Here is a 22,826-nt window from a genome sequence, read left to right as displayed (position 1 = left end):
AGCGCACAGTAATCATTAAAATGGCTGGCTGCTTGAGAAAATGTATGGTGTGTCAGGGGAGGGGTAGCACCTCTGGTGTCTTCCGATGTATAAGAACCAGCAGTTAAAAACAGCACACAGGGTCATCGTTAAAATGGCTAGCTGCTTGAGAAAAATGTAAACAACCTGCAGGCCAAGCAGATTTGGTCTGGAGTGTCTCTTGGGAATGTCCCCCTCGCCTGAAACTGACAGAGCTGCTGCCGTTCAATGTAGGCAGCACTGAGCTAGGTAAAGGTAAAGGGAACCCTGACCGATAGGTCCAGTCGTGATCGACTCTGGGGTTGTGGCACTCATCTCGCTTTATTGGCTGAGGGAGCCGGCGTACAGCTTCCGGGTCATGTGCCCAGCATGACTAAGCCGCTTCTGGTGAACCAGAGCAGCGCACGGAAACACCATTTACCTTCCCGCCGGAGCGGTACCTATTTATCTACTTGCACTTTGTGCTTTTGAACTGCTAGGTTGGCAGGAGCAGGGACCGAGCAACGGGAGCTCACCCCCTCGCGGGGATTCGAACCGCCGACCTTCTGATCGGCAAGTCCTAGGCTCTGTGGTTTAACCCACAGCGCCACCTGCGTCCCATCTAGCACTGAGCTAGATGGACCCAAATGTCTGACTTTCTATAAGGCAGCTTTCTACATCAGGGCAGGTGCGAGGTAAGGACCTGCCTAAGCTTCTCTCCCCCCCCCCCCCCCCGCAGGACGGAGCTTGCCAAGATCATGCGGACGCGGGCGAAGGAGATCGAGGTGAAGCTCCTTCTCTTTGCCATCCAGAGGACCACCAACTTTGAAGGGCTGCTGGCAAAACGCTTCTCGGGTTGCACCCTCTCTGACACAGTGCCGGTGAGTCGGGTCTCCCCAGCCGCTCTGGGCAGCTCCCAACAGAATATTAAAAACCACGATCAAACATTAAAAACTTCCCTAAACAGGGCTGCCTTCAGATGTCTTCTAAAAGTCAGGTAGTTCCTTGACATCTGATGGCAGGGTGTTCCACAGGGAGGGGGCCACCACCGAGAAGGCCCTCTGCCTGGTTCCCTGTAGCCTCATTTTTCGCAGTGTGGGAACCACCAGAAGACCCTCTGCACTGGACCTCAGTGTCTGGGCTGAACGATGGGGGTGGAGACGCTCCTTCAGGTCTACTGGGCCGAGGCCATTTGAAAGGGTCCAAGTGTTACAAGCGAAGCAGGAACAGCTCTCCCCTGTCAGCTTTCTCCCTGCCTAATTTCCTTCTGCTTTGTCGTGTTGCCCTTCCCTCCCTCGTCGCAGAAGAAGGCTGAGCCTCCGCCTCCCAACACCAACCCCTTCTTGGAAGACGAAACCGTCCTGGAGTCGGACGAAGCCACATTAGAAAAGGCCGACATTGACAGGGTAAGTCTCTTAGCCTCTCGAGGCTTTTGTGGGTGCCACCCATGTGTTTTCAAGCCCTTCTTCCTGCCCAGAACGGCTGGGCACTTAATTCTTTCCTTAAAAAAAAATAAAAATGGAGGTTCTCAGATAATAATAATAATAACAACAAATAATAAATTTTATTTATATCCTGCCCTCCCCAGCCGAAGCCGGGCTCAGATGGAGGAGGGATTGGTCCCGCCAACTCCTTTCTAACCTGCAGGTTCCCAAGCTCCCCTGTGTGAGATTTTGCATTGGACTGCAGTCAGAAACACAGGAAGGTGTTTTGTGTTGTGTCAGAGCTTTGGGCCATGGAAGGTCAGAAGGGAACCCAAGGGCCATCTAGTCCAGCCCCTGCAATGCATCTAGCTCAGTGTTGTCTACTCTGGCTGGCAGTAGCTATCCAGGGTTCCGGCACCACCTGGAGATGCCTTTGGGGGTGGAACCTGAGACCTTCATGTAGAGCAGAAGCTCTTGCCCAGGGGTCAGCAAACTTTTTCAGCAGGGGGCCGGTCCACTGTCCCTCAGACCTTTTGAATGGGTGAACGAATTCCTATGCCCCACAAATAACCCAGAGGTGCATTTTAAATAAAAGCACACATTCTACTCATGTCAAAACACCAGGCAGGCGCCACAAATAAACCAGAGATGCATTTTAAATAAAAGGGCACATTCTACTCATGTAAAAACATGCTGATTCCTGGACTGTCCGTGGGCCGGATTGAGAAGGCGATTGGGCCGGATCCGGCCCCTGGGCCTTAGTTTGCCCACCCCTGCTCTTGCCTCTGAGCTTGCAGCCCTTCTCCTAAAAACACAGTAAGCTTCTAGTCTTCATGGTTTAAGAGTTCACAAAGGTTCAGAGAAAAATATTTCCCCATCCACTTTCTCTATGCCAAGTTTATTGCAACCCCCCCAACTAACATGTAGGGGATTTTCCTTTTCCGTTTGCTGTTTTATGTTTTTGGAAGTGGGAATACTGACCCGGTGGAGGGGAGCGTTGCAAATGGAAAAGGAGATGTTTTCCTGAGGGTTGAAGAGTCTGAATTGAGTAATTAAGAAATAACAACAATCCAAATTTATCTCTTTAAAAAAGTTCCTTCCAACTTTGTTTTCCAGCCCAAAAAGCCGAAAGTTCCAGACAATCCTTTTCATGGCATCGTCTCCAAGTGCTTTGAGCCTCATCTCTACGTCTACATTGAATCCCAGGACAAGTGAGTAAAGGAAGTTTTTGGAAGGAAGGAAAAAGACAAGAAATAAGAATGTATTGATGCTCTTTCCCCACCCCCACCCAAACTTTTGGGCCTGATCCATTGGGAACATCCTTTTTACGTTAGCATCTGTACGGGGCCGTGAGCAACTCCCTTTTTAATTTCTGCAATTTCTCGTGTGGGAACATACCCCTTTGTCCAGACCTTCAGGACGACAGAAGGGCCACAGATTTGCACAGCCCTGAGAATCTCAGTTTTTGCTTTAAAAGTCAAGTTTCTAGTCCTCAAGGCTGGGACGGTAGGCTTGGGAGCACGTACATAGCGCGGCTTGGCTTTGATGCCCTCTGGTAGATCTCTGCCTCAATGGGCAGAACAAGAATGAATGAGGCAACCGAAAACCGGTCTAAATCCTTTTGCCTGACGGCCTGCACGTTTGTCTTTGCTTCTCTTCTGCCTCCAGAAACCTCAGCGAGCTGATTGACCGCTTTGTGGGGGATTTCAAAGCCCAAGGGCCCCCCAAGCCGAACGTGGACGAGGGCGGGGCTGTCCTGCCCAGCTGTGCTGACCTCTTTGTGTACTACAAGAAATGCATGGTGCAGTGTTCCCAGCTGAGCACCGGGGAGCCCATGATTGCCCTCACCACCATCTTCCAAAAATACCTCCGGGAATACGCCTGGAAGATCCTCTCGGGAAATCTGCCCAAGTGAGGTTTTAGCACTGTCAGATGACATTTTAAAAAAAATGTTAGCGCTTTAGAGGAATCCCCCCTCCCCCAATAACAAGAAGTGAAACTGTCAGTAATAGCGTAATAAAACCAACATCAAGGGGAGAGCAATTCTGCAGTCAAGGCAAAGCAAAGTCAATAAACTAGTCCTCAAGAATACAGAGGGTTGTAGCCAACTAAATTCTGCTTGGGGGAGACCCACTGAGATTAATGGATCTTCTTTAGTTGTGGCTTTTCAGTGGGCCTAGACCAGCGGTTCTCAACCTGGGGGTCCCCAGGTGTTGTTGGACTACAACACCCATCATCCCTGAGCTCTGCCCTTGCTAGCTAGGGGTGATGGGAGTTGTAGTCCAACAACATCTGGGGACCCACAGGTAGAGAAAGGCTGGTCTAGACTGTCGCTGGAAGCAACCCATGAGAAACAGCCTTACACTGAGCTGGAATATTGGCCTATCTGGCTTTGCCTACACGGGCTGGCAGCAGCTCTTCAGGGTAGCAGACAGAAGGCCTTGTCCCAGCCCTGCCTGGGGATGCCAGGACTTGAACCTGGGACACTCTGCATACAAAGCAGGTGCACTCAATCACTGAGCCACGCTCAAGTGCAGAGTACTGCAGAGCAGGGGTTGGGAACCTCTGGCCAGTGGGCCAAATGTGGTCCTCCAAGCAACTCTACCCAACTCTCTGCCCTCTCCCTAGGCGACGCCCCTCAAAGGCCCTACCCCTCACTTTCGCCCAGTGCTTATGCCTGGCTGGAAGGTGTCTAACTGTGAAAATGTCCGGGTGGAGAGGGATGTCTGGTGTGTGTGTGTGTGTGTGTGTTGGTGTAGAAACCACTGGCTCTTGTGTGGCTGGGTTGTTGGCGAAAAGATCAGAGGTGACCCTGTGGACCCGCCCCTTTTGCCTCTGGCCCCGCCCACCAGTCGGATGTGCCCGCCCTTTCCCCCAAAGATTGTCCACAAAAGAATGTGGAATGTAGCCCATTGCACCCTTGAATATAATTATTCTGCAGAAAAGGAGACTTCATGGTAAGGAGATGGAGAAAGACAATGGTTTGGCCCCCTTGATTACAAATGTGAATTATCCCAGGGAATGCAGGATGATGCAGTATTGTATATACCGTATTTTGCTGTGTATAAGACGATGCTTTTTGCTGAAAAAAGTTAGGCAGAAATTGGGTGTCGCCTTATACACGGAGAGTGAATTCAGAGGGGGGACGTGCGATTAATGGCAGCAGCAAGCAGGAGATTGGCAGTGGCGATTGGGCGGGTGATTGGTGGCTGCAGCAAGGACTGCTAGTGATTGGCTGTAGCTGCGGCAGTTGGGCAGGCGATTGGCGGCAGCGGCGAGTGGGCGGGTGGGCTGTTGGTGGCAGCAAGCGGGCAGACAGTTGGCGGATGCGGCGAGGTGTGCAATTGGCAGTGGCTGTGGCAAGCGATCAGCAGTGGCGGGCAGGCGGATGAGCAATTGGCAGAAGTGACCTCCCCCACCCCAAAAAGCTAAACAATTTCTTAATTTGGGGTTAATTTTTGTTGTTGTTGTTATTTAGTCGTGTCCGCCTCTTCGTGACCCCCTGGACCAGAGCACGCCAGGCCCTTCTGTCTTCCACTGCCTCCCGCAGTTTGGTCAAACTCATGCTGGTAGCTTCAAGAACACTGTCCAACCATCTCGTCCTCTGTTGTCCCCTTCTCCTTGTGCCCTCCATCTTTCCCAACATCAGGGTCTTTTCCAGGGAGTCTTCTCTTCTCATGAGGTGGCCAAAGTATTGGAGCCTCAGCTTCAGGATCTGTCCTTCCAGTGAGCACTCAGGGCTGATTTCCTTCCGAATGGAGAGGTTGGATCTTCTTGCAGTCCATGCGACTCTCAAGAGTCTTCTCCAGCACCAGAATTCATAATTATTTAAAAAAATAGTTTTTTAAAAAAGGGTCGTCTTATACATGGGAGCATCTTATACACAGAAAAATATGGTATTTTAATTTTACTAATCGCGTTCTACAAAACATGCTCATGAAAAACAAAAGAAACCCACCAGAAACAGCCGATGCATTTAAAATAATTTAAAACAAAACAGGCATTCACGGCTGGCTGCTTTTGGGGCTGTCAAGCCCCCCTCTGTGTTTAATTGCCATGTTGTTTTCCCCCTTGCAGGACCACCAGCAGCAGTGGGGGGCTGACTATCAGCAGCCTGCTGAAGGAGAAAGAGGGTTCGGAGGTGGCCAAGTTCACCTTGGAAGAGCTCTGCTTGATCTGCAGCATCCTGAGCACGGCGGAGTACTGCTTGGCAACCACCCAACAGGTGTGGTGTAGTGGTTAAGGGCAATAGACTCGCAATCTGGGGAACCGGGTTCGATTCCCCGCTCCTCCACCTGCAGCTGCTGGGTGACCTTGGGCTAGTTACACTTCTCTGAAGTCTCTCAGCCCACTCACCTCACAGTGTTTGTTGTGGGGGAGGAAGGGAAAGGAGAATGTTAGCCGCTTTGAGACTCCTGAAGGGGAGTGATAAAGCGGGATATCAAATCCAAACTCTTCTTAAAGCCTGCGGGCGGGTGGGGGGCCAGGGAGTGCCGGGGAATCCTGCAGGGATGCGATCTTCAGCCAAAAATAACATGGTTGCCCGGTCCTACCTTAAAACGAAACCCAAGTTTCTAGTCCTTATGAGCTTGGGGCACAGAGGTTGGGGGGATTGTTGGGAGATGGATTTCAACAATGACTGTGGATGCAGCGCGCAGGTTGTCTCCGCCCACTTGCTCTCGAGGAAGCATAGCACATGGGTAGGCAAACTAAGGCCCGGGGTGGGGGTCGGATCCGGCCCAATCACCTTCTAAATCTGGCCCCTGGATGGTCTGGGAATCAGCCTGTTTTTTACATGAGTAGAATGTGTGCTTTTATTTAAAATGCATCTCTGGGTTATTTGTGGGACATAGGAATTCATTCATTTTCCCCCCTTCAAAATATAGTCTGGCCCCCCACAAGGTCAGAAGGACAGTGGACTGGCCCCCTGCTGAAAAAGTTTGCTGACCCTGGCATAGCACATCTGAAAACATCCTGCAGTTTCTGACAGAATTCTAGAAATGTGGAAACGGGGGTCCCCAGTTATTAGGCGTGTGGGGTGTACATGTCCCTGGCTGCCTCACACGGGCTGTTTTCAATTTTATACTTAAGGCAGAGAGCAGTAGGCATGGTTAAGCGGGTGGTTAGACAAAAGACTTGATGTTTCGGGATCAGCCAGACTTTCACGGAAAAAGCCTCTCTCTCTGTCTCACACCCCAAACTTCTTCAACAGCTCGAAGAGAAGCTCAAAGAGAAAGTTGACGCCAGTCTGGTGGAGCGGATCAACCTGATGGGGGAGATGGATACCTTTAGCATGTACGTATGCTGCTGGCGACCTCCCCCCCCCGAATGTGCAGATCTGGGGTCCTGTGCTGGCTGGGACTGCTGGAGAGCCATAGCCCAAAAACTCAGATTGCCAAAGACATTTGCTTGTCTGGATGGAGGAGAGAGAGAGGTGTACATGTACAGAAACTAGTCTACCGTCCAAAAGTTAAGATTTGCACCCACTGCCCTGCCTTCTTTTGCTGTTAGCTCTGACATGCGGCCCCCGGAAGGTTGTTCAGATGGGAACACGGCCCCCCAGGCTGCAAACCACCCTTGCAACAAGGCCTTTAAACAGGCAGAGGCAAACTTGGCCCTCCAGATGTTTTGGGACTACAACTCCCATCATCCCTGACCACTGGTCCTGTTAGCTAGGGATGATGGGAGTTGTAGTCCCAAAACATCTGGAGGGCCGAGTTGGGGGATGCCTGCCTTTCAAGATTAAACATTCTTTAAGTTGGCTTTCCCATTTTTGCAGGTTCCCGTTTTTTTAAACATCTGATCAGCCTGCGTGCCCCTCTCGCTCCCCGCCACTGCGGCCACCTTGGCAGCCATATTGGCAGCCACAGCTCCCCGCGGTGCCTGTGTTTTCCAGGCCTTTTTTTCCTGACAGGCCTGTCAGCTGAGGTGACGTTTCCCTCACGCTCAAAGAAAATTGAAGTAGACGAGAGCTGATATTTCTATTAACGGGTGACTGTTTTTATGCGCCGTTAACAGCTGCGTGTGTGAGCCCTGACAGGCCGGGAGTTTTGTCGCGCCTTTTTTTTTTTTTAATTTCCCGGCACAAGTGGAAATGTTACGAGGAGGTGGTGGGGCGAGTTCTTATGTCGTGATGGGCGGCTTCAGCGTTGACGGCTCTGTCAGGAAGTTATTTTGGCCGTTCCTGAGGGAAGATTGACAGCTTTAATTTACTAAGAGTAGATTACGCCTGGGAAGGCATAATTTGTGTCTCCCAAATTTGGCAGCTGAGTGGAGCGCCCAGCTTGTTTCTCTAATAGAGCTGTTCAGCACTATTCAAATTGTGTTAACATTTGTTTACCCCCCTGTGTTTCGTTGTTGAACTTCTTAGCCTCTCATTACATAGAAATGTCTTCTCACTGGCGTGATAGCAAATTGTTTGGCGCATTGCAGCTTTCCCCAACCTAGATTTTGTTGGACTACAAGTCCCATTGTCACTTGCCTTCCTGGCTAAGGATAATGGGACTTGTAGTCCAATGACATCTGGAGGTGGGAAAGGCTGGTGTGGTAAATAAGTGTGCCAGACTGGGACGAGGGAGATGGGGGCTTGGATCCCCACCTGGGCATGAGGTTTGCCAATGAACATTGGGCCAGTCACTGCCTCTCAGCCCAAATAATAATAATAATAATAATAATAATTAATAATAATAAATAATTATTTATTGTTTGTACCCCACCCATCTGGCTGGGTTTCCCCAGCCACTCTGGGCGGCTTCCATAGAAACCAAAAATACACTAAAATATCACACATTAAAAACTTCCCTGAACAGGGCTGCCCTAAGATGTCTTCTGAATGTCAGGTAGTTATTTATCGCTTTGACATCTGGTGGGAGGGCGTTCCACAGGGAGGGCGCCACTACTGAGAAGGCCCTCTGTCTGGTTCCCTGTAGCTTTGCTTCTCGCAATGAGGGAACCGCCAGAAGGCCCTCGGCGCTGGACCTCAGTGTCCGGGTAGAACAATGGGGGTGGAGACGCTCCTTCAGGTATACTGGGCCGAGGACGTTTAGGGCTTTCAAGGTCAGCACCAGCACTTTGAATTGTGCCCGGAAACTACCTGGCAGGGTTGTCGTGAGGGATAAAACAGGGAGGAGATCTGTGTATCCCACTTCGAGCCCTTTGAAAGAAATTTCTGGCCCTCCTTTCCTACCGAAGGGAGCCCATGGCCAAAAAGTTAAAATAATGCCATTTAAAATGAAAAACATATTTAAAACAGTAAAAAACTCAAATGCGTTGAAAACATTTAGAACATCTGGAAGTCATGTAAAAATAATGAGGAAGTGAAAACTGCATTCTGCTCAAAACACATTTGCACAAAAGCACTTGCAATTCATAAAAGAGCTGCAATTCCCAGAGCGGTTTAACCATCAGTCCGTCTGCCCAGGGAACTCTGGGGATTGTGGCTCTGGGAGGGGAATGGGGGTGTCCCAACAGCTCTTACTACCCACCACAAACTACAACTCCCAGAATTCTTTGGAGGAAGAAGCCATGACTGTTTAAAGTGGTATAAGAATGCTTCAAAAGTACAGGGCAGGTGGGGCCTAAATGTAGAAAAGTAGGGTGTCAGGGCGCTTTCCCCTGAACTTGCTAGTTTTCTTTAAAGAAGATTTTGCCGGGAGGCAATCCTGAATCCTTCCCCTTTCCAGCCTCAGGTTGCATCTCTAGAACAGAGTGTGCAAGCAGAGAAATTCAGTAATCTCCCTCTTGACCCAGCTGGCCTTTGCCTCAGTTGTTTCATCTCGCTTTTATTGTTTTCCAAGTATCATTAAAAAAAAGGAAATTCCAAAAGTTGTCAGAGGAGTGAGTAGCAACAACCTTCTAGGGCAGGGGTCTGCAACCTGCAGCTCCGGAGCCGCATGTGGCTCTTTTACATCTTTGCTGCGGCTCCGGGGCGGATACTAGCGAGGGGAGGAGGCGCATTGTGCGCCCCAACACTCCTCACTGTGGCGGGCGCTGTACTGGCTGTGACGTTGCATGGGGGCAGTGCGTGCGTTAGTCACGCACCATCCCGACGTCACCTTCCCGCCCGCTGTCAGATCGTGGCTCCAGAGATATATTTGTTTTAAATGTCGCAATGGTTTTGCGGCTCCCAGTTGTTGTTGTTTTTTCGGAAACGGGTCCAAGTGGCTCTTTTTGTCTTAAAGGTTGCAGACCCCTGTTCTAGGGCATCACAGCTAGCGGGGCCTTCTTTGTGGTGGCTCCCACAGCAGTAAACGTAAAATGAAACCGCCTTGTTCCCTTTGCAGAGTGATTTCTAACAGCATCCAGCTTCTGGTGCAGGATTTGGACGCTGCCTGTGACCCAGCTCTCACGGCCATGAGCAAGGTAGGAGTCTCAAGCTTTTAAAAGCTAAAGTTGGAAGGGTTTCCGGAGGACGTGTATTCCAACCCCGAGAAGCTTACCAAACTCTCAGAGTGCCGTTCACGTTTTATACCGTATTTTATGCTGTTTTTTGTAGCATCAATTAAGTGTTTTAAATTTGTTATTAGCTGCCCTGAGCCCGGTTTTCTGAACCGGGATGGGCGGGGTATAAATAAAAAAATATTATTATTATTATTTTAAAACAAATTTTGAAGAGGTATACAAAAAGTGAGAATGCAACAGTGATGGAGAACTTCAGGCCAGGGGGTTCAGATGTGGTCCTTGGGACTCTCCCCAGGCCACGCCCCCTCTCTGAAGGCCACACCCCTCTCTGAAGGCCACGCCCCTTCCCAGCCCTGCTTTGCCCCTTCCTTGAGTGTTTTGGTCTGGCTGGAAATGTGCCCTTGGTCATGACGCCTCTTTGCTTCCCTGGGTGGAGGCGGAAGAGGGATAATACAGTGGTGCCTCGCAAGACGAAATTAATCCGTTCCGCGAGTCTCTTCGTCTAGCGGTTTTTTCATCTTGCGAAGCAACCCTATTAGCGGCTTAGTGGATTAGCGCTATTAGCGGTTTAGCGGCTATTAAAGGCTTAGCGGCTATTAAAGGCTTAGCGGATTAGTGGCTAAAAGGCTATTAGCGGCTTAGCGGCTTAGAAAAAGGGGGGGGGAGCGAAAAAAAATCGGAACACTTGCAAGACGTTTTCGTCTTGCAAAGCAAGCCCATAGGGAAAATCATCTTGCGAAGCAGCTCAAAAACGGAAAACCCTTTCGTCTAGTGGGTTTTCCGTCTTGCGAGGCATTCCTCTTGTGGGGCACCACTGTAATAATAATAATAATAATAATAATAATAATAATAATAATAATAATAATAATAATAATATTTATTTATACCCCGCCCTCCGCAGCCAAGGCCGGGCTCAGGGCGCCTAAAAAGCAATAATAAAAATAAGTTGAATGAATACAACTTAAAAACAAAATTAAAATATTGAAACATTAAAATATTAAAATGTAGCCTCATCGCAGGAGGAGAAAGGAAAAGAAAAAAGAAAGAGGGGGAGGGAATCAAATTGGCTCCAAGCCAAAGGCCAGGCGGAACAACTCTGTCTTACAGGCCCTGTGGAAAGAAATCAGATCCTGCAGGGCCCTGGTCTCATGAGGCAGAGTGTTCCACCAGGCCGGAGCCAGAGTTGAAAAGACCCTGGCTCTGGTTGAGGTTAATCTGACTTCCTTAGGGCCCGGGACCACTAGGGTGTTGCTATGTATGGACCTTGGGGCATACCATGGGGCATACCGGGAGAGGCGGTCCCGTAGGTATGAGGGTCCTAGGCCGTGAAGGGCTTTAAAGGTCAAAACCAGCACCTTAAATCTGACCCTGTACTCCACCGGGAGCCAGTGCAGCTTGAAAAGCACTGGGTGAATATGCTCCCATGGCAGAGACCCTGTGAGGAGCCTCGCTGCAGCATTCTGCCCCCGCTGGAGTTTCTGGGACAGCATCAAGGGCAGCCCCATGTAGAGCGAATTACAGTAGTCAAGCCTGGAGGTGACCGTTGCATGGATGAGCAAGTGTGCATAGAAGCTGGCCTACTGCACAGAGGCAAAAAATTGGCATTGGTTGCTCCGCCCACTTTTGTCTCTGGCCCCGCCCACTGCTGGCACACAGCCCCCAGGAAGTTGTCCAGAAGTGAATGCGGCCCTCAGACTCGAAAAGGTTTCCCACCCCCAGCTGTATACAAAAACCAAGCTGTGCTAGGGGGTCAGCTGCTGCTGGTAGCACAAACGGAAAGCTACAAAGTTGAGACTTTTAAGCCCAGGGGTCAAATAAATCCCCGCCGAACCCAAATTTGATCTTCTGACCCACTCTGTCTCCTGCCACCATTGCACCCGGCAGTCTTAAACTACCTAACAGGACCATTGTGAGCATACGAACGGGGTTGGAGGAAGAGAATGACGTAGGAGATTTCTAAACGCCTTGGAGGAAAGACAGGTTTAAAATACCGTATTTTCCGGCGTATAAGACGGCTGGGCGTATAAGACGACCCCCCCAACTTTTCCAGTTAAAATATAGAGTCTGGGATATACTCGCCGTATAAGACTACCCCTCTTCCAACGCACACCAAATAAAAATTTTAAAAACCAGTCTACAGTCCGGCTCGGAAATCCGCTCCACTTTCCAGTGGCCGGGGGCTTCTGGGGCCAATTTCCAAGCGTATTTCTGCTTCATCTAGAGAGCTTGGTGTCCTCTGATTTAATTTGCTGTCGTTTTGTCCTTTGGTGGGGAGTTGCTGCAGGAGCTGCTGCTGTAGCCGGCATATAAGACGACCCCCGACTTTTGAGAAGATTTTCCTGGGTTAAAAAGTAGCCTTATACGCCAGAAAATACAGTAACCGCACGGGCATGAAAATCTTGGGCAGCGTCCCTGTCGGTCTCTGGTTTGTGTTGCGTTCAGGCTTTGGAAGCTGGGTTTCGTTCCGCCGCTACGTAAAAACCTTCCGTCTCCTTGCAGATGCAGTGGCAGAACGTGGAGCACGTGGGCGACCAGAGCCCCTACGTCACGTCGGTGATCTTGCACATCAAGCAAAATGTCCCCATCATCCGGGACAACCTGGCCTCCACCCGCAAGTACTTCACGCAGTTCTGCATCAAGTTCGCCAAGTGAGTTCCCCCTGCTGCTCTGCTTGCCTGGCCTTCTGGGAAGCTCATGGGGTGGAGGGCCTGAGCATAGCTGTCAACCGTCCCTTATTTGGCGGAAAAGTCCCTTATCCCAGTGCCATGTCCCGCTGCTGTCTCTTATTGATGATATCCTGTAAATTTCCCAGGTTTCAAAGGAAGCAGCTCCTCTCCCTCCCCCTCTGCCGGCCAGGGAGGAGGGAGGCTCCAACTGTGTTGCTTGGCTGCATTGCTCACCCAGAAGGAGTCTAAGAATGACTGGGGGTGGAGCTTGCATGCCTTGTGCCGATCAAATCGGCCGCGTTGCCTGGTAGACTCGTCTTTGCTCAGCGCTTCCCAGCGGAGAGGTGACGGTGGTTTTCCTTGCTGCATCCCCTTTGCCGGGTTGCTGCGTTGTGGGAATCACCGCTTGAGGCTGCTGGCTGGGCTTTCTGCTTTTGGCTCGGAGGGGCTCAGAAGTTGAACATACCTGTGCCTGGAAAATCCCTTATTTTGGCTGCTGATCCCTTATTTTCGAGGCTGCTGGTCCCTTATTTTCAAATCTGTAAGTTGACAGCTATGCGGCCTGAGGCTTCTCTGTTCAGCCCCCCAGGGCTCTCTTGCCGGGCCATGCTTCCTCACCGGCCCTGCTCCACACCCCAGCTGGTTTTCGCCTTCCGTAAACTCTGGCATTGCCTCTCGCTTGACCGGATGGTGGGCAGAGAGGGTCGTGTGCGAGTGTGCCCGCTGCTCAGAGCTGGAATTTGCATCCCTTGCCCCGCCCACTTTTGCTCCTTGCCCCGCCCACCGTCGAGATTCCCCAGCCATGTGCTGAAACTTCTTCGTCTTCTTTTACTAAATCGTTTTTTATTAAGTTTTACATTTCAAATTTAAATTCAAACGCTGAACAGCATCATCATCATTTAAGATTCCCTGAATGCTTTGACTCCCCTCTACCCTTCCATGGTTACTATTTCCAATCTTTTCCCACCGCTTCACTTATTTTCTCTATTTTTCTTAAATAATCCATTTTTACCTTAGTTTTTAGTCCATTACGTTACTCTAATCCTGCCAGAGTTTTTAGTTGTTTGCAGTGTTCTCTTAAATACATTGCAAATTTCCCCCTTAAAGTTCCTCTCTTCCTGGTTTCTGATTTTCCCGGTTACATATGCCATTTCGGCATAGTCCATCATCTTCACCAGCCATTTGTCTCTGGTTGGGGCTTTATCTTCTTTCCATCTCTGGGCCAGTAGTATCCGTGCTGCTGTCATCGCGTACATAAATAATTGTTTCTGCTCCTTTGGTATCTCTGCACCTTAGATTCCTAGCAAAAAAGCCTCTGGTTTATTCCACAAACGTTATTTTAAACATTTTTTCCAACTCATTATATATCATTTCCCAGAATGCTTTTGTTATCTTGCATGCCCACCACATGTGGTAGAGCGTACCTGTGCTGAAACTTCTTAGGCTGAAATCCTCCTTCTTAGCAGAAAACCCCAAGGAACAGAACTTGACTTCTGAGCCGAAAAGGAGAGGGTTGTGCCGTGATAGTGTATAGCCTTGAAACCTCAATGCGGTTTGACATGGGGACCAGCCTACACCAAAGGGATGGTTGTAGTCTTAGGCAGAGGATGGCTGAACAAGCCGTCCCAGAGGAGAAGTGGAAGAACAATGATTACGTACAGACATAATTTTATTTGTATGATGCCTTTCCATAGTTAAAACCAAGCTGAAGGCAGAAACAACAGGAAAAAATACAGTAATTACAAACATAACAAAAATAGGCATGAACAAACAAACATAACATCAAAAAGTACGCATCCAAATTAAAACAATTTCTACATAAGTCGCAATGCCATCTAAAATAAAGGTACAACAAAATTAAAATCGGTAACAGCAACAAAAAAAGGCCAAACAGTTGTTGTTTTTTGTTGTTTAGTTGAGTCCGACTCTTGGTGACCCCCTGGACCAGAGCACGCCAGGCACTCCTGTCTTCCACTGCCTCCCGCAGTTTGGTCAAACTCATGCTGGTAGCTTTGAGAACACTGTCCCACCATCTCGTCCTCTGCCGTCCCCTTCTCCTTGTGCCCTCCATCTTTCCCAACATCAGGGTCTTTTCCAGGGAGTCTTCTCTTCTCATGAGGCGGCCAAAGTATTGGAGCCTCAGCTTCAGGATCTGTCCTTCCAGTGAGCACTCAGGGCTGATTTCCTTCAGAATGGAGAGGTTTGATCTTCTTGCAGTCCATGGGACTCTCAAGAGTCTCCTCCAGCACCAGAATTCAGTACCCAAACAGTATCCCAGTCCAAGAGTGTTCAGCAGTCTCCGCTTTTGCAGCTGGAGTCAGTCCGGACCCCACCTTCAGGTGGAAAATGCCTGCAAGACAGGGAGCAGGTCTTCCAGGACTCACAGCCCAAATGGGCTTGGTGGCATCAGATGGTTAAGTTTCAGGAAGCAGAGAGGAACCAGTTCTCCAAAAGGAGAGAAGTAGAAAGGGGGGGGGGTCCTCCAAGCCATGGATTGATTCGGGAAATAAAAGTCAGAGGCCCCGCAATTTTTCCTTGCCCTGTGAGAAGGGAGCTAAGGTAGACTTCTTTGGAGCAGAGATGTTCCATTCAGTTGCTGTCTGGCTCTGTGTGTTTCTCTGAAGCTTTCCCCCCTTCAAACCCCTCTTTTCATGTTGTTTTTGTCGAGAAATACGCAGGCGGATCTCTCAGACTGGTTTGCACCAACATTTTGGGGCTCTCTGTGTCCCTTTCCCCCTCTCTGGGAGCGTTTAGTTTCACCTTCAGGGGCCTTCTCCTGATAAATCATCAGATGTTGGCGGGCTTTCTAAAGTGCTGCCTCTGCGAAAAATTTACGGCGCTTCAGGCTCCAACAGAAACTGTGCCTGAGGTTTTTATAGTATCGCTTAGCGGGGCGATAAATCCATTTATAGATTAAATACACAGACTTCTGCCATTTTTGCCGGGCAGGCTTTTATTAGCTTGGCTCTGCTTGCCTGGCTCTTTTTAATTTCATTTTTTTTTTTTAAAGACTTCGCTGATTAGCCCACATCATGGAGGGAAACTTTGCCCGACTCTTGCATCTGGAACGAGTTTGGATGGAGAGGGGAAGGGAACGTTACTTTAAGTATTGCTGCGTTTGTGGAAGCCTGCGAGGATGTCTCCTTCGCCCCAGCGGCTGTGGGCTGAAAGGCCTAGAGATCAGCTTCTTGGGAACTGAACGCCCCCCCTCCAGTCACTTTTATTCCATTTTAAAAGCTGCTAGACCTCATGGCCGCAGGAGTTTGCTTAAAAATGTGCAGGCAATGCCTGGTTGTAATCTCAAGGTGCCTCTGGAACATAGGCACCGTATTTTTCGCTCTATAAGACGCACCAAACCATAAGACGCACCTAGTTTTTGGAGGAGGAAAACAAGAAAAAAAATATTCTGAATCTCATAAGCCAGAACAGCAAGAGGGATCGCTGCGCAGTGAAAGCAGCAATCCCTCTTGCTGTTCTGGCTTCTGGGATAGCTGTGCAGCCTGCATTCGCTCCATAACACACACACACACATTTCCCCTTACTTTTTAGGAGGGAAAAAGTGAGTCTTATAGAGCAAAAAATATGGTAGCTGTCTTGAAACCAGGTCAGACTATTGGCATCCATTGAGCTCAGCTCTGTCTACACTGGTTGGCAGCAGCAGTTCTTCAGGGTTTCAGGCAGTGAGTATTTCCCAGCCTTATCTGAAGATACTGGGGATCGAAGCTGGGACCTCCTGCATGTGGAAAAAACAGAAGAGCCTGGGTCAAAGGGGGACTATCTAGCCTAGCATCCTTTTCCCACAGTGGCACCCCAGATGCCCTGATGGGAGTTCCATAATTTAGATCTGTGCTGTGTGAAGATGGACTTTATTTTATCTCCCCAAAATCTCCCAATAGTCAGCTTCACTGCATGTCCGCAAGTTAAGTGAGAAGGAGAAAAACTTTTCTCTGCGCATAATTTTATAAGATTCCATCATGTTGCCTCTTGTCTGCCATTCTCGGCAGTAGCACCCGCCCTGTGGAACGCCCTCCCTTCAGATGTCAAAGAATTCAACAACTACCTGGCTTTTAGAAGACATCTGAAGGCAGCCCTGGTTAGGGAAGTTTTTAATGTTGGATGTTTTGTCGTGTTTTTAATATTCTGTTGGGAGCCGCCCAGAACGGCTGGGGAAACCCAGCCAGATGGGTGGGGTATAAATAATAAATTATTATTATATTATTATTTCTCCCAAATGCGGCAACCTTTCCTCAGAGGGGAGTCGCTCTATCCCCCTTGATATTTTTTGTTTGTTTCATTTACATTTTTGTTGTTTAAAAAAGGACTGTTTCTTCCCCCTTCCTTTTCTTTGTTTGTTAAATTGTTAAAAAGGAGGCGAGGGGAAATTACTCTTGTGTTTTTTATTTTACTTAAGTGGGGGGGGGATAAAATGTGGAGTGTGTGATTTCTTCGATTCTTTCCCCGCAGCTCCTTCATCCCCAAATTTATCAACCACCTCTTCAAGTGCAAGCCGATCAGCATGGTGGGGGCAGAACAGGTGAGAGCCGAGGACTGAAAGGGATCAGGTGAGGCAGGGGCCTGCAGGCGGAGCAGTGTGGAGAAGGGAGAACATTGCGTTTTGAATTTTGAAGTATTTTTAAAATATAAATATTGCATTGGGGTGGCTAGCGTACCACAGTTTGGAAGTAAATCCCATGTTGGCTGCAGAATGTATTTCTGAATGGCATTTTCCTTCATCCAGCAAAAAGAAGCCCAAGCAGAGGCAACCCCGCTGAGCTGCCATTGAAAATCTTGGGCAAGAGGCCGAGAGGAAACTGGAAGCTTCCATTTCCGCTCTTAAATAAACCACAGTTCCTAGTGATTTCTGAACTCGGGGAACTGTGGTTTGTTTAAACTTGAGTGAGTTTTATTGCCTGGGTTTGCCTGGGCTTAAGCAAGCCGCGGTTCCCTGTGTTTCTATTTCTTAGCATATGCCAGAAGAAGAATGTTTTAGTGCAGGGTAGCCAGCGTGATCTCTTCCAAACGTTGCCGACCTGCAACTTCCATCATCTCTGAACACTGGCCCTTCTGATTGGGGATGATGGGACTTGGTGTGGTCCGAAATATCCAGAGGGAAGACTGATTTCGGGTGTTAGAAAGCACTAGGATTTCATTCCCCGCCCTCTGGAATAGCCACATCTCGTGCGTGGAGCTTTCCCACTGGGCAACATGAGTCGGGGGGCTCCTTTGACCGACTGAAGCTTAACCCCCACCTTTAAATCTGATGCAGCTGCTTTTGGACACTCATTCTCTGAAGATGGTTCTTCTGGACCTGCCGTCTATCGGGTCCCAGGTGGTGAGGAAGGCACCTGCCAGCTACACCAAGATTGTGGTGAAAGGCATGACCCGTGCCGAAATGATTCTCAAGGTAACTTCGGGGCTCTTTATTTCTTTAGTGGTTAAGAGTGGTGGACTCGTCGTCTGGTGAACTGGGTTCACTTCCTCGCTCCTCCACATGCAGCTGCTGGGTGACCTTGGGCCAGTCACACTTCTCTGAAGTCTCTCAGCCTTACTCACCTCACAGAGTGTTTGTTATGGGGGAGGAAGGGAAAGGAGAATGTTAGCCGCTTTGAGACTCCTTCGGGTAGTGATAAAGCGGGATATCAAATCCAAACTCCTCCTCCCCCTCCTCCTCCTCCTCCTCCTCTTCCTCTTCTTCTTCTTCTTCTTCTTCTTCTCAACTGTCAGCCTGTTTAGTTGCCTATCGGAAGGGGCGGCATTGTCACGGGAGCCTTGCCAGTCCATAATCCCACAGTTAGCTCTTTCTTATCAAAAGATGGGGTTAGCTCTTTATTATCAAAAACGCAGTTGCCACAGACTTGGTTGAGTGCCAGACCTAATGAGCAGAGCATCTCATTCCCAGTGGTGTCCCTCCAGGAAAATCAGTGGCTGAAAGTCCTTGTCTCCTCACAGCTATCGAAGTTCCTTCCTCTCCAGGGCGTTTTCCAAGCAATCGGAGACTGTGCCTTTGTGCAGCCAACCTCTCCTTTGCCCTTTCATGCCTCTTCTGGTTATGGGAGACAGGGCGGGAGGGGGTGACACCTGTGACTCTTCACCAGCCTGACTCAGCTCTGCTTTTCTGGCCTCCATCCTCCCTCTCTCTTGCTTCCAGCTCTGCTTCTGCACTTCTCTCTGCACCGACTCTCCCAGCTCACTAAGCCCTGTTAGCTCTTCCCAGTCTGCTCCCTCTTCCCCTCATCGACGCCCCACCACCAATCCCCGGTTTCTGAGCCATCGTCCCTTGGAGAGGTTCCCCAACTGGTCCCTCTCACCATTTCTCTGCGTCTAACCAGTTCGTGACAGGCTCCTCAGTGGTCGACTTTGCCTGCTCAATCCCTGAGAGCATCATTAAAAAGGGACTGGGTGGCCAGTGACCTTTCTCTCCCTGAAGAGCTACTGCCAGATGAGTACGCAATCTTGTGCTTAAATGGACAACAATTCTGTGTCCAGGGCAGCTGTCTACCAGCTCCACCTGGTATGCAGGCTAAGACCCTATCTGCCCGCGGACTGTCTCGCCAGAGTGGTGCATGCTCTAGTTATCTCCCGCTTGGACTACTGCAGTGCGCTCTACGTGGGGCTACCTTTGAAGGTGACCCGGAAACTGCAATTAATCCAGAATGTGGCAGCTAGACTGGTGACTGGGGGCGGCCGCCAAGACCACATAACACCAGTTCTGAGAGATCTGCATTGGCTCCCAGTACGTTTCCAAGCACAATTCAAAGTATTAGTGCTGACCTTTAAAGCCTTAAACGGCCTCAGTCCTGTATACCTAAAGGAGCGTCTCCACCCCCATCGTTCAGCCCAGACACTGAGATCCAGTGACAAGGGCCTTCTGGCGGTTCCCTCATTGCGAGAAGTGAGGCTACAGGGAACCAGACAGAGGGCCTTCTCGGTGGTGGCGCCCACCCTGTGGAACACCCTTCCTTCAGATGTGAAGGAAATAAGCAGCTATCTTCTCTTTAAAAGACATCTGAAAGCAGCCCTGTTCAGGGAAGTTTTTAATATTTAACACTGTACTGCTTTTAACACTTGATTGGGAGCCGCCCAGAGTGGCTGGGGAAACTCAGCCAGGTGGGCAGGGTATAAATAATAAATTATTATTATTATTATTAACAAGCCCATACATTGCAACCAATGATGGTAACTCAGAGGTAGAACACCCGCCTTCCATGAAGAAGGTCCTGAGTTCGGTTCACGGCATCCCCAGTTGAAAGAGGCAGCGGGTAGGCAGGACTTTGCCCAGAGAGCGACTGCCAGTCAGAGCAGGCACTACTGGCCCAGGTGGAGAAATGGCACGGCCTGTTCTGAGACAGAACGCTGGAATGTCAGTGGCTTTTAACAAGTAAATATCCTAGCCTGCCGGCCTCAGATTCTTGGTGCGTGTGTCATTTTTGTGTGTGTGTGGGGGGGAATGTGTCTCATTGACACCTCCCAAACAGAGGCCTCCCCACACACGCCTGGCCCCGAATGCTGGTGGTTTGGTGAATCATCTCTCCTTTGCTTCTGTGGGCCTTGCCTTCCCACACCTCATAGTAGCCGTGATATAGACATATAAGGCAAAACAAAACCCCACCAGCCTTACTCTGCTTTCTTCTGTGGATTCTCTTCCCCGCTCCCTCGAGCCGTCAGGTTTTCTGCACAGACGCAGTGGCTGGTTGCTTGGCTTTCGTAGATAACCACAAGAACTTCCCACAAGACTATTATAGATCTCTCTTTCTCTCTCTCTCTCTCTCATTCCCCGAATGCTGTCCCAGGGCTATGGAGGGGAGGTTTTGGGTTCTCCTCGGGGTGGCGTTCCTCCGGCGTTCCCGATGAGATCATCGCAGAGGGTTGCCAGCGGTTGCTTGTGTGCCTGTGGGGCTGCGATTCTGTCAGGATGGGGGTGTCCTTGCCACTAGAAGCATCCATTTGCTCTGAGCGGCACAGGCTTTTTAGATCGTTTATTGCATTTATATCCCACGCTGCTCCTCATTTAATCCCCATTCAGTATGGAGGAATGATGGCGGGAAGGAATTAAATGGCTTTGGCCCTATATGCCTGACCCCCATCATCCAGCCCGGACACCGAGGTCCACCTCCGAGGGCCTTCTGGCGGTTCCCTCCCTGCAAGAAACGAAGGGACGGGGAACCAGGCAGAGGGCCTTCTCGGTGGTGGCACCACCCTGTAGGCGGCTTTCAAAAAGGACTGGACCAATCCACAGAAGGGGGGAGGGCTCTTGAGCTTGGGTCCTGCTTATGGGCTTCACGCTGGCACCTGGTTGGCCGCCGTGAGCCCAGGATGCTGGATTAGATGGGCCACCGGCCTGATCCAGCACAGCTCTTCTTAAGTTCCTAGGATAGGTTCTTGATGGCTACTAGTCGTCAGGACTGTGTGCTGCCTCTCTCTGAATGCCAGTCTCTGGAAAATGCTTCGCACGGCAACATTTTGATGCCTTACTTTCTTTGCCTTCCTTTAATGCGTTGACGTCCCTTGACTTGCTGTGGTTTTTGTGGTCTGTAGTTGCTGTGGTCATAGAATCATAGAATCATAGAGTTGGAATAGACCACAAGGGCCATCGAGTCCAACCCCCTGCCAAGCAGGAAACACCATCAGAGCACTCCTGACATATGGTTGTCAAGCCTCTGCTTAAAGACCTCCAAAGTAGGAGACTCCACCACACTCCTTGGCAGCAAATTCCACTGTCGAACAGCTCTTACTGTCAGGAAGTTCTTCCTAATGTTTAGGTGGAATCTTCTTTCTTGTAGTTTGGATCATGATAACTTTCTTGTGGGATCCTCTTTAGAACAGCTTCTAAATCATCCTTTCGGTCCCCAGATGTTGTTGAACTACAACTCCCATCACCCCTAGCTAGCAAGGCCAGAGCTCAGGGATGATGGGCGTTGTAGTCCAACAACATCTGGGGAGACCCACAGGTTGAGAACCGCTGCAAATGAACAGGCGGGAGGCTGGTGTTAGCACGGTGGCTAGAGCGCTGGGCTAGAACCCGCGAGACCCGAGTTCGAATCTCCCCCTCAGCCATGAAGCTTTCTCAGTGGGGGCTTCTTTCAGCCAAGCCCGTTCCGCAGGGTGGTTGTGAGGACAAAACAGAGGAGAGGGAGAGAGCTGAGCCTGACGCATTGAGGAAGAGATGCGAACGTGATAAAGAACAATGAAATAAACCCCCACTGGTGGCTTGTGTGTCACCTCTATGGGGTTCCTCAAGGTTTTAAGGGGGATATTGCAGCCCAGCTCCTTAAAGTTGGAGGTGACCGTCCCGATCAGGCGGAAGGGCCTTTCCTCAGCCGCCCTCTGCCCGGACAACCCCCCCTTCTGACAGTTTTGCTCTCAACCTCTCCCTGCAGGTCGTGATGGCCCCCCATGAGCCGCCCGTGGTGTTTGTGGACAACTACATCAAACTCCTGGCCGACTGCAGCACTGACACCTTCCAGAAGATTCTGGACATGAAGGTGAGGGGAGCCCTGTGGGCTCCGCCAACGCTGGTGGCCTCCGCCCCCAATTCCAGGGTTTTGAGGCCGGCACTGCTGCTTCCCTGCGGCTCCCGTTCATTAAGAGTTGGAAGGGACCACAGAGGGTCATTTAGTCTAGCCCGCTGCAATGCAGGAATTTCAGGTCACACAGGAAACCATCCCGATGGGCACTCTGGTGGGAAGGGGGCACGTTGATGCTCTCTCGGGCTGATTTATTTCTGCGTTGATTCGTATGGCGTTTGCCCTCCTATGTTTGTGACATCATACTGGGTTCGTAGGAAAAAGGGTTAACTAATTGTAAAATGACTAACCAATGGGAACCCAGGGGGCAGAGTTATCAGTGTGTAAGATGTAAGCACAGAGGTTTTTAGTGAGTTATTGAGAAGACAGCCTGGAGTTAGAAGAGACAGAGAAGAGAAGTCTGTGGGTTGGGCTAGTCTGGTGTGAGAGAGGGAGAGAATTAGTTAAGAGGAGTCAGTCAAACAGCTGAGATCATCAGTCAGAAGGTATTAGGAAGGTAAAGGTAAAAGGACCCCTGACCATTAGGTCCAGTCGTGACCAACTCTGGGGTTGCGGCGCTCATCTCACTTTATTGGCCGAGGGAGCCGGCGTACAGCTTCCGGGTCAGGTGGCCAGCAGGACTAAGCCGCTTCTGGCGAACCAGAGCAGCGCACGGAAACGCCGTTTACCTTCCCGCCGGAGTGGTACCTATTTATCTACTTGCACTTTGACGTGCTTTTGAACTGCTAGGTTGGCAGGAGCAGGGACCGAGCAACGGGAGCTCACCCCATCGCGGGGATTCGAACCGCCGACCTTCTGATCAGCAAGCCCTAGGC

At 50.0% G+C, this 22,826-nt stretch overlaps 1 protein-coding gene and 1 long non-coding RNA gene across 4 annotated transcripts in view; one reads left to right on the top strand and one right to left on the bottom strand.

Annotated features, from left to right (window-relative positions):
* Positions 1-22,826, bottom strand: part of LOC310695547 — a 132,170-nt gene that overhangs the window by 61,752 nt on the left and 47,592 nt on the right. The gene's annotated exons all lie outside the window — the stretch shown is intronic.
* Positions 1-22,826, top strand: part of VPS53 (VPS53 subunit of GARP complex) — a 55,822-nt gene that overhangs the window by 31,156 nt on the left and 1,840 nt on the right. For all 3 annotated transcript variants that reach the window (XM_083479849.1, XM_083479848.1, XM_083479850.1), the window contains exons 11-21: positions 737-878; positions 1,302-1,403; positions 2,538-2,632; positions 3,090-3,332; positions 5,499-5,646; positions 6,634-6,716; positions 9,704-9,782; positions 12,321-12,469; positions 16,952-17,021; positions 17,754-17,891; positions 21,865-21,969. In XM_083479849.1, coding sequence (XP_083335975.1) covers positions 737-878; positions 1,302-1,403; positions 2,538-2,632; positions 3,090-3,332; positions 5,499-5,646; positions 6,634-6,716; positions 9,704-9,782; positions 12,321-12,469; positions 16,952-17,021; positions 17,754-17,891; positions 21,865-21,969 — 1,354 coding nt within the window. The remainder of the gene's footprint in view (positions 1-736; positions 879-1,301; positions 1,404-2,537; positions 2,633-3,089; positions 3,333-5,498; positions 5,647-6,633; positions 6,717-9,703; positions 9,783-12,320; positions 12,470-16,951; positions 17,022-17,753; positions 17,892-21,864; positions 21,970-22,826) is intronic.

This window comes from Podarcis liolepis, assembly GCF_965112155.1.
Source record: "Podarcis liolepis genome assembly, chromosome: 16".
In the NCBI taxonomy this organism is placed as follows: Eukaryota; Metazoa; Chordata; class Lepidosauria; order Squamata; family Lacertidae; genus Podarcis; species Podarcis liolepis.
The sequence above is the reverse complement of the archived record's forward strand: the minus strand, read 5'-3'. Positions and strand labels throughout refer to the sequence as shown.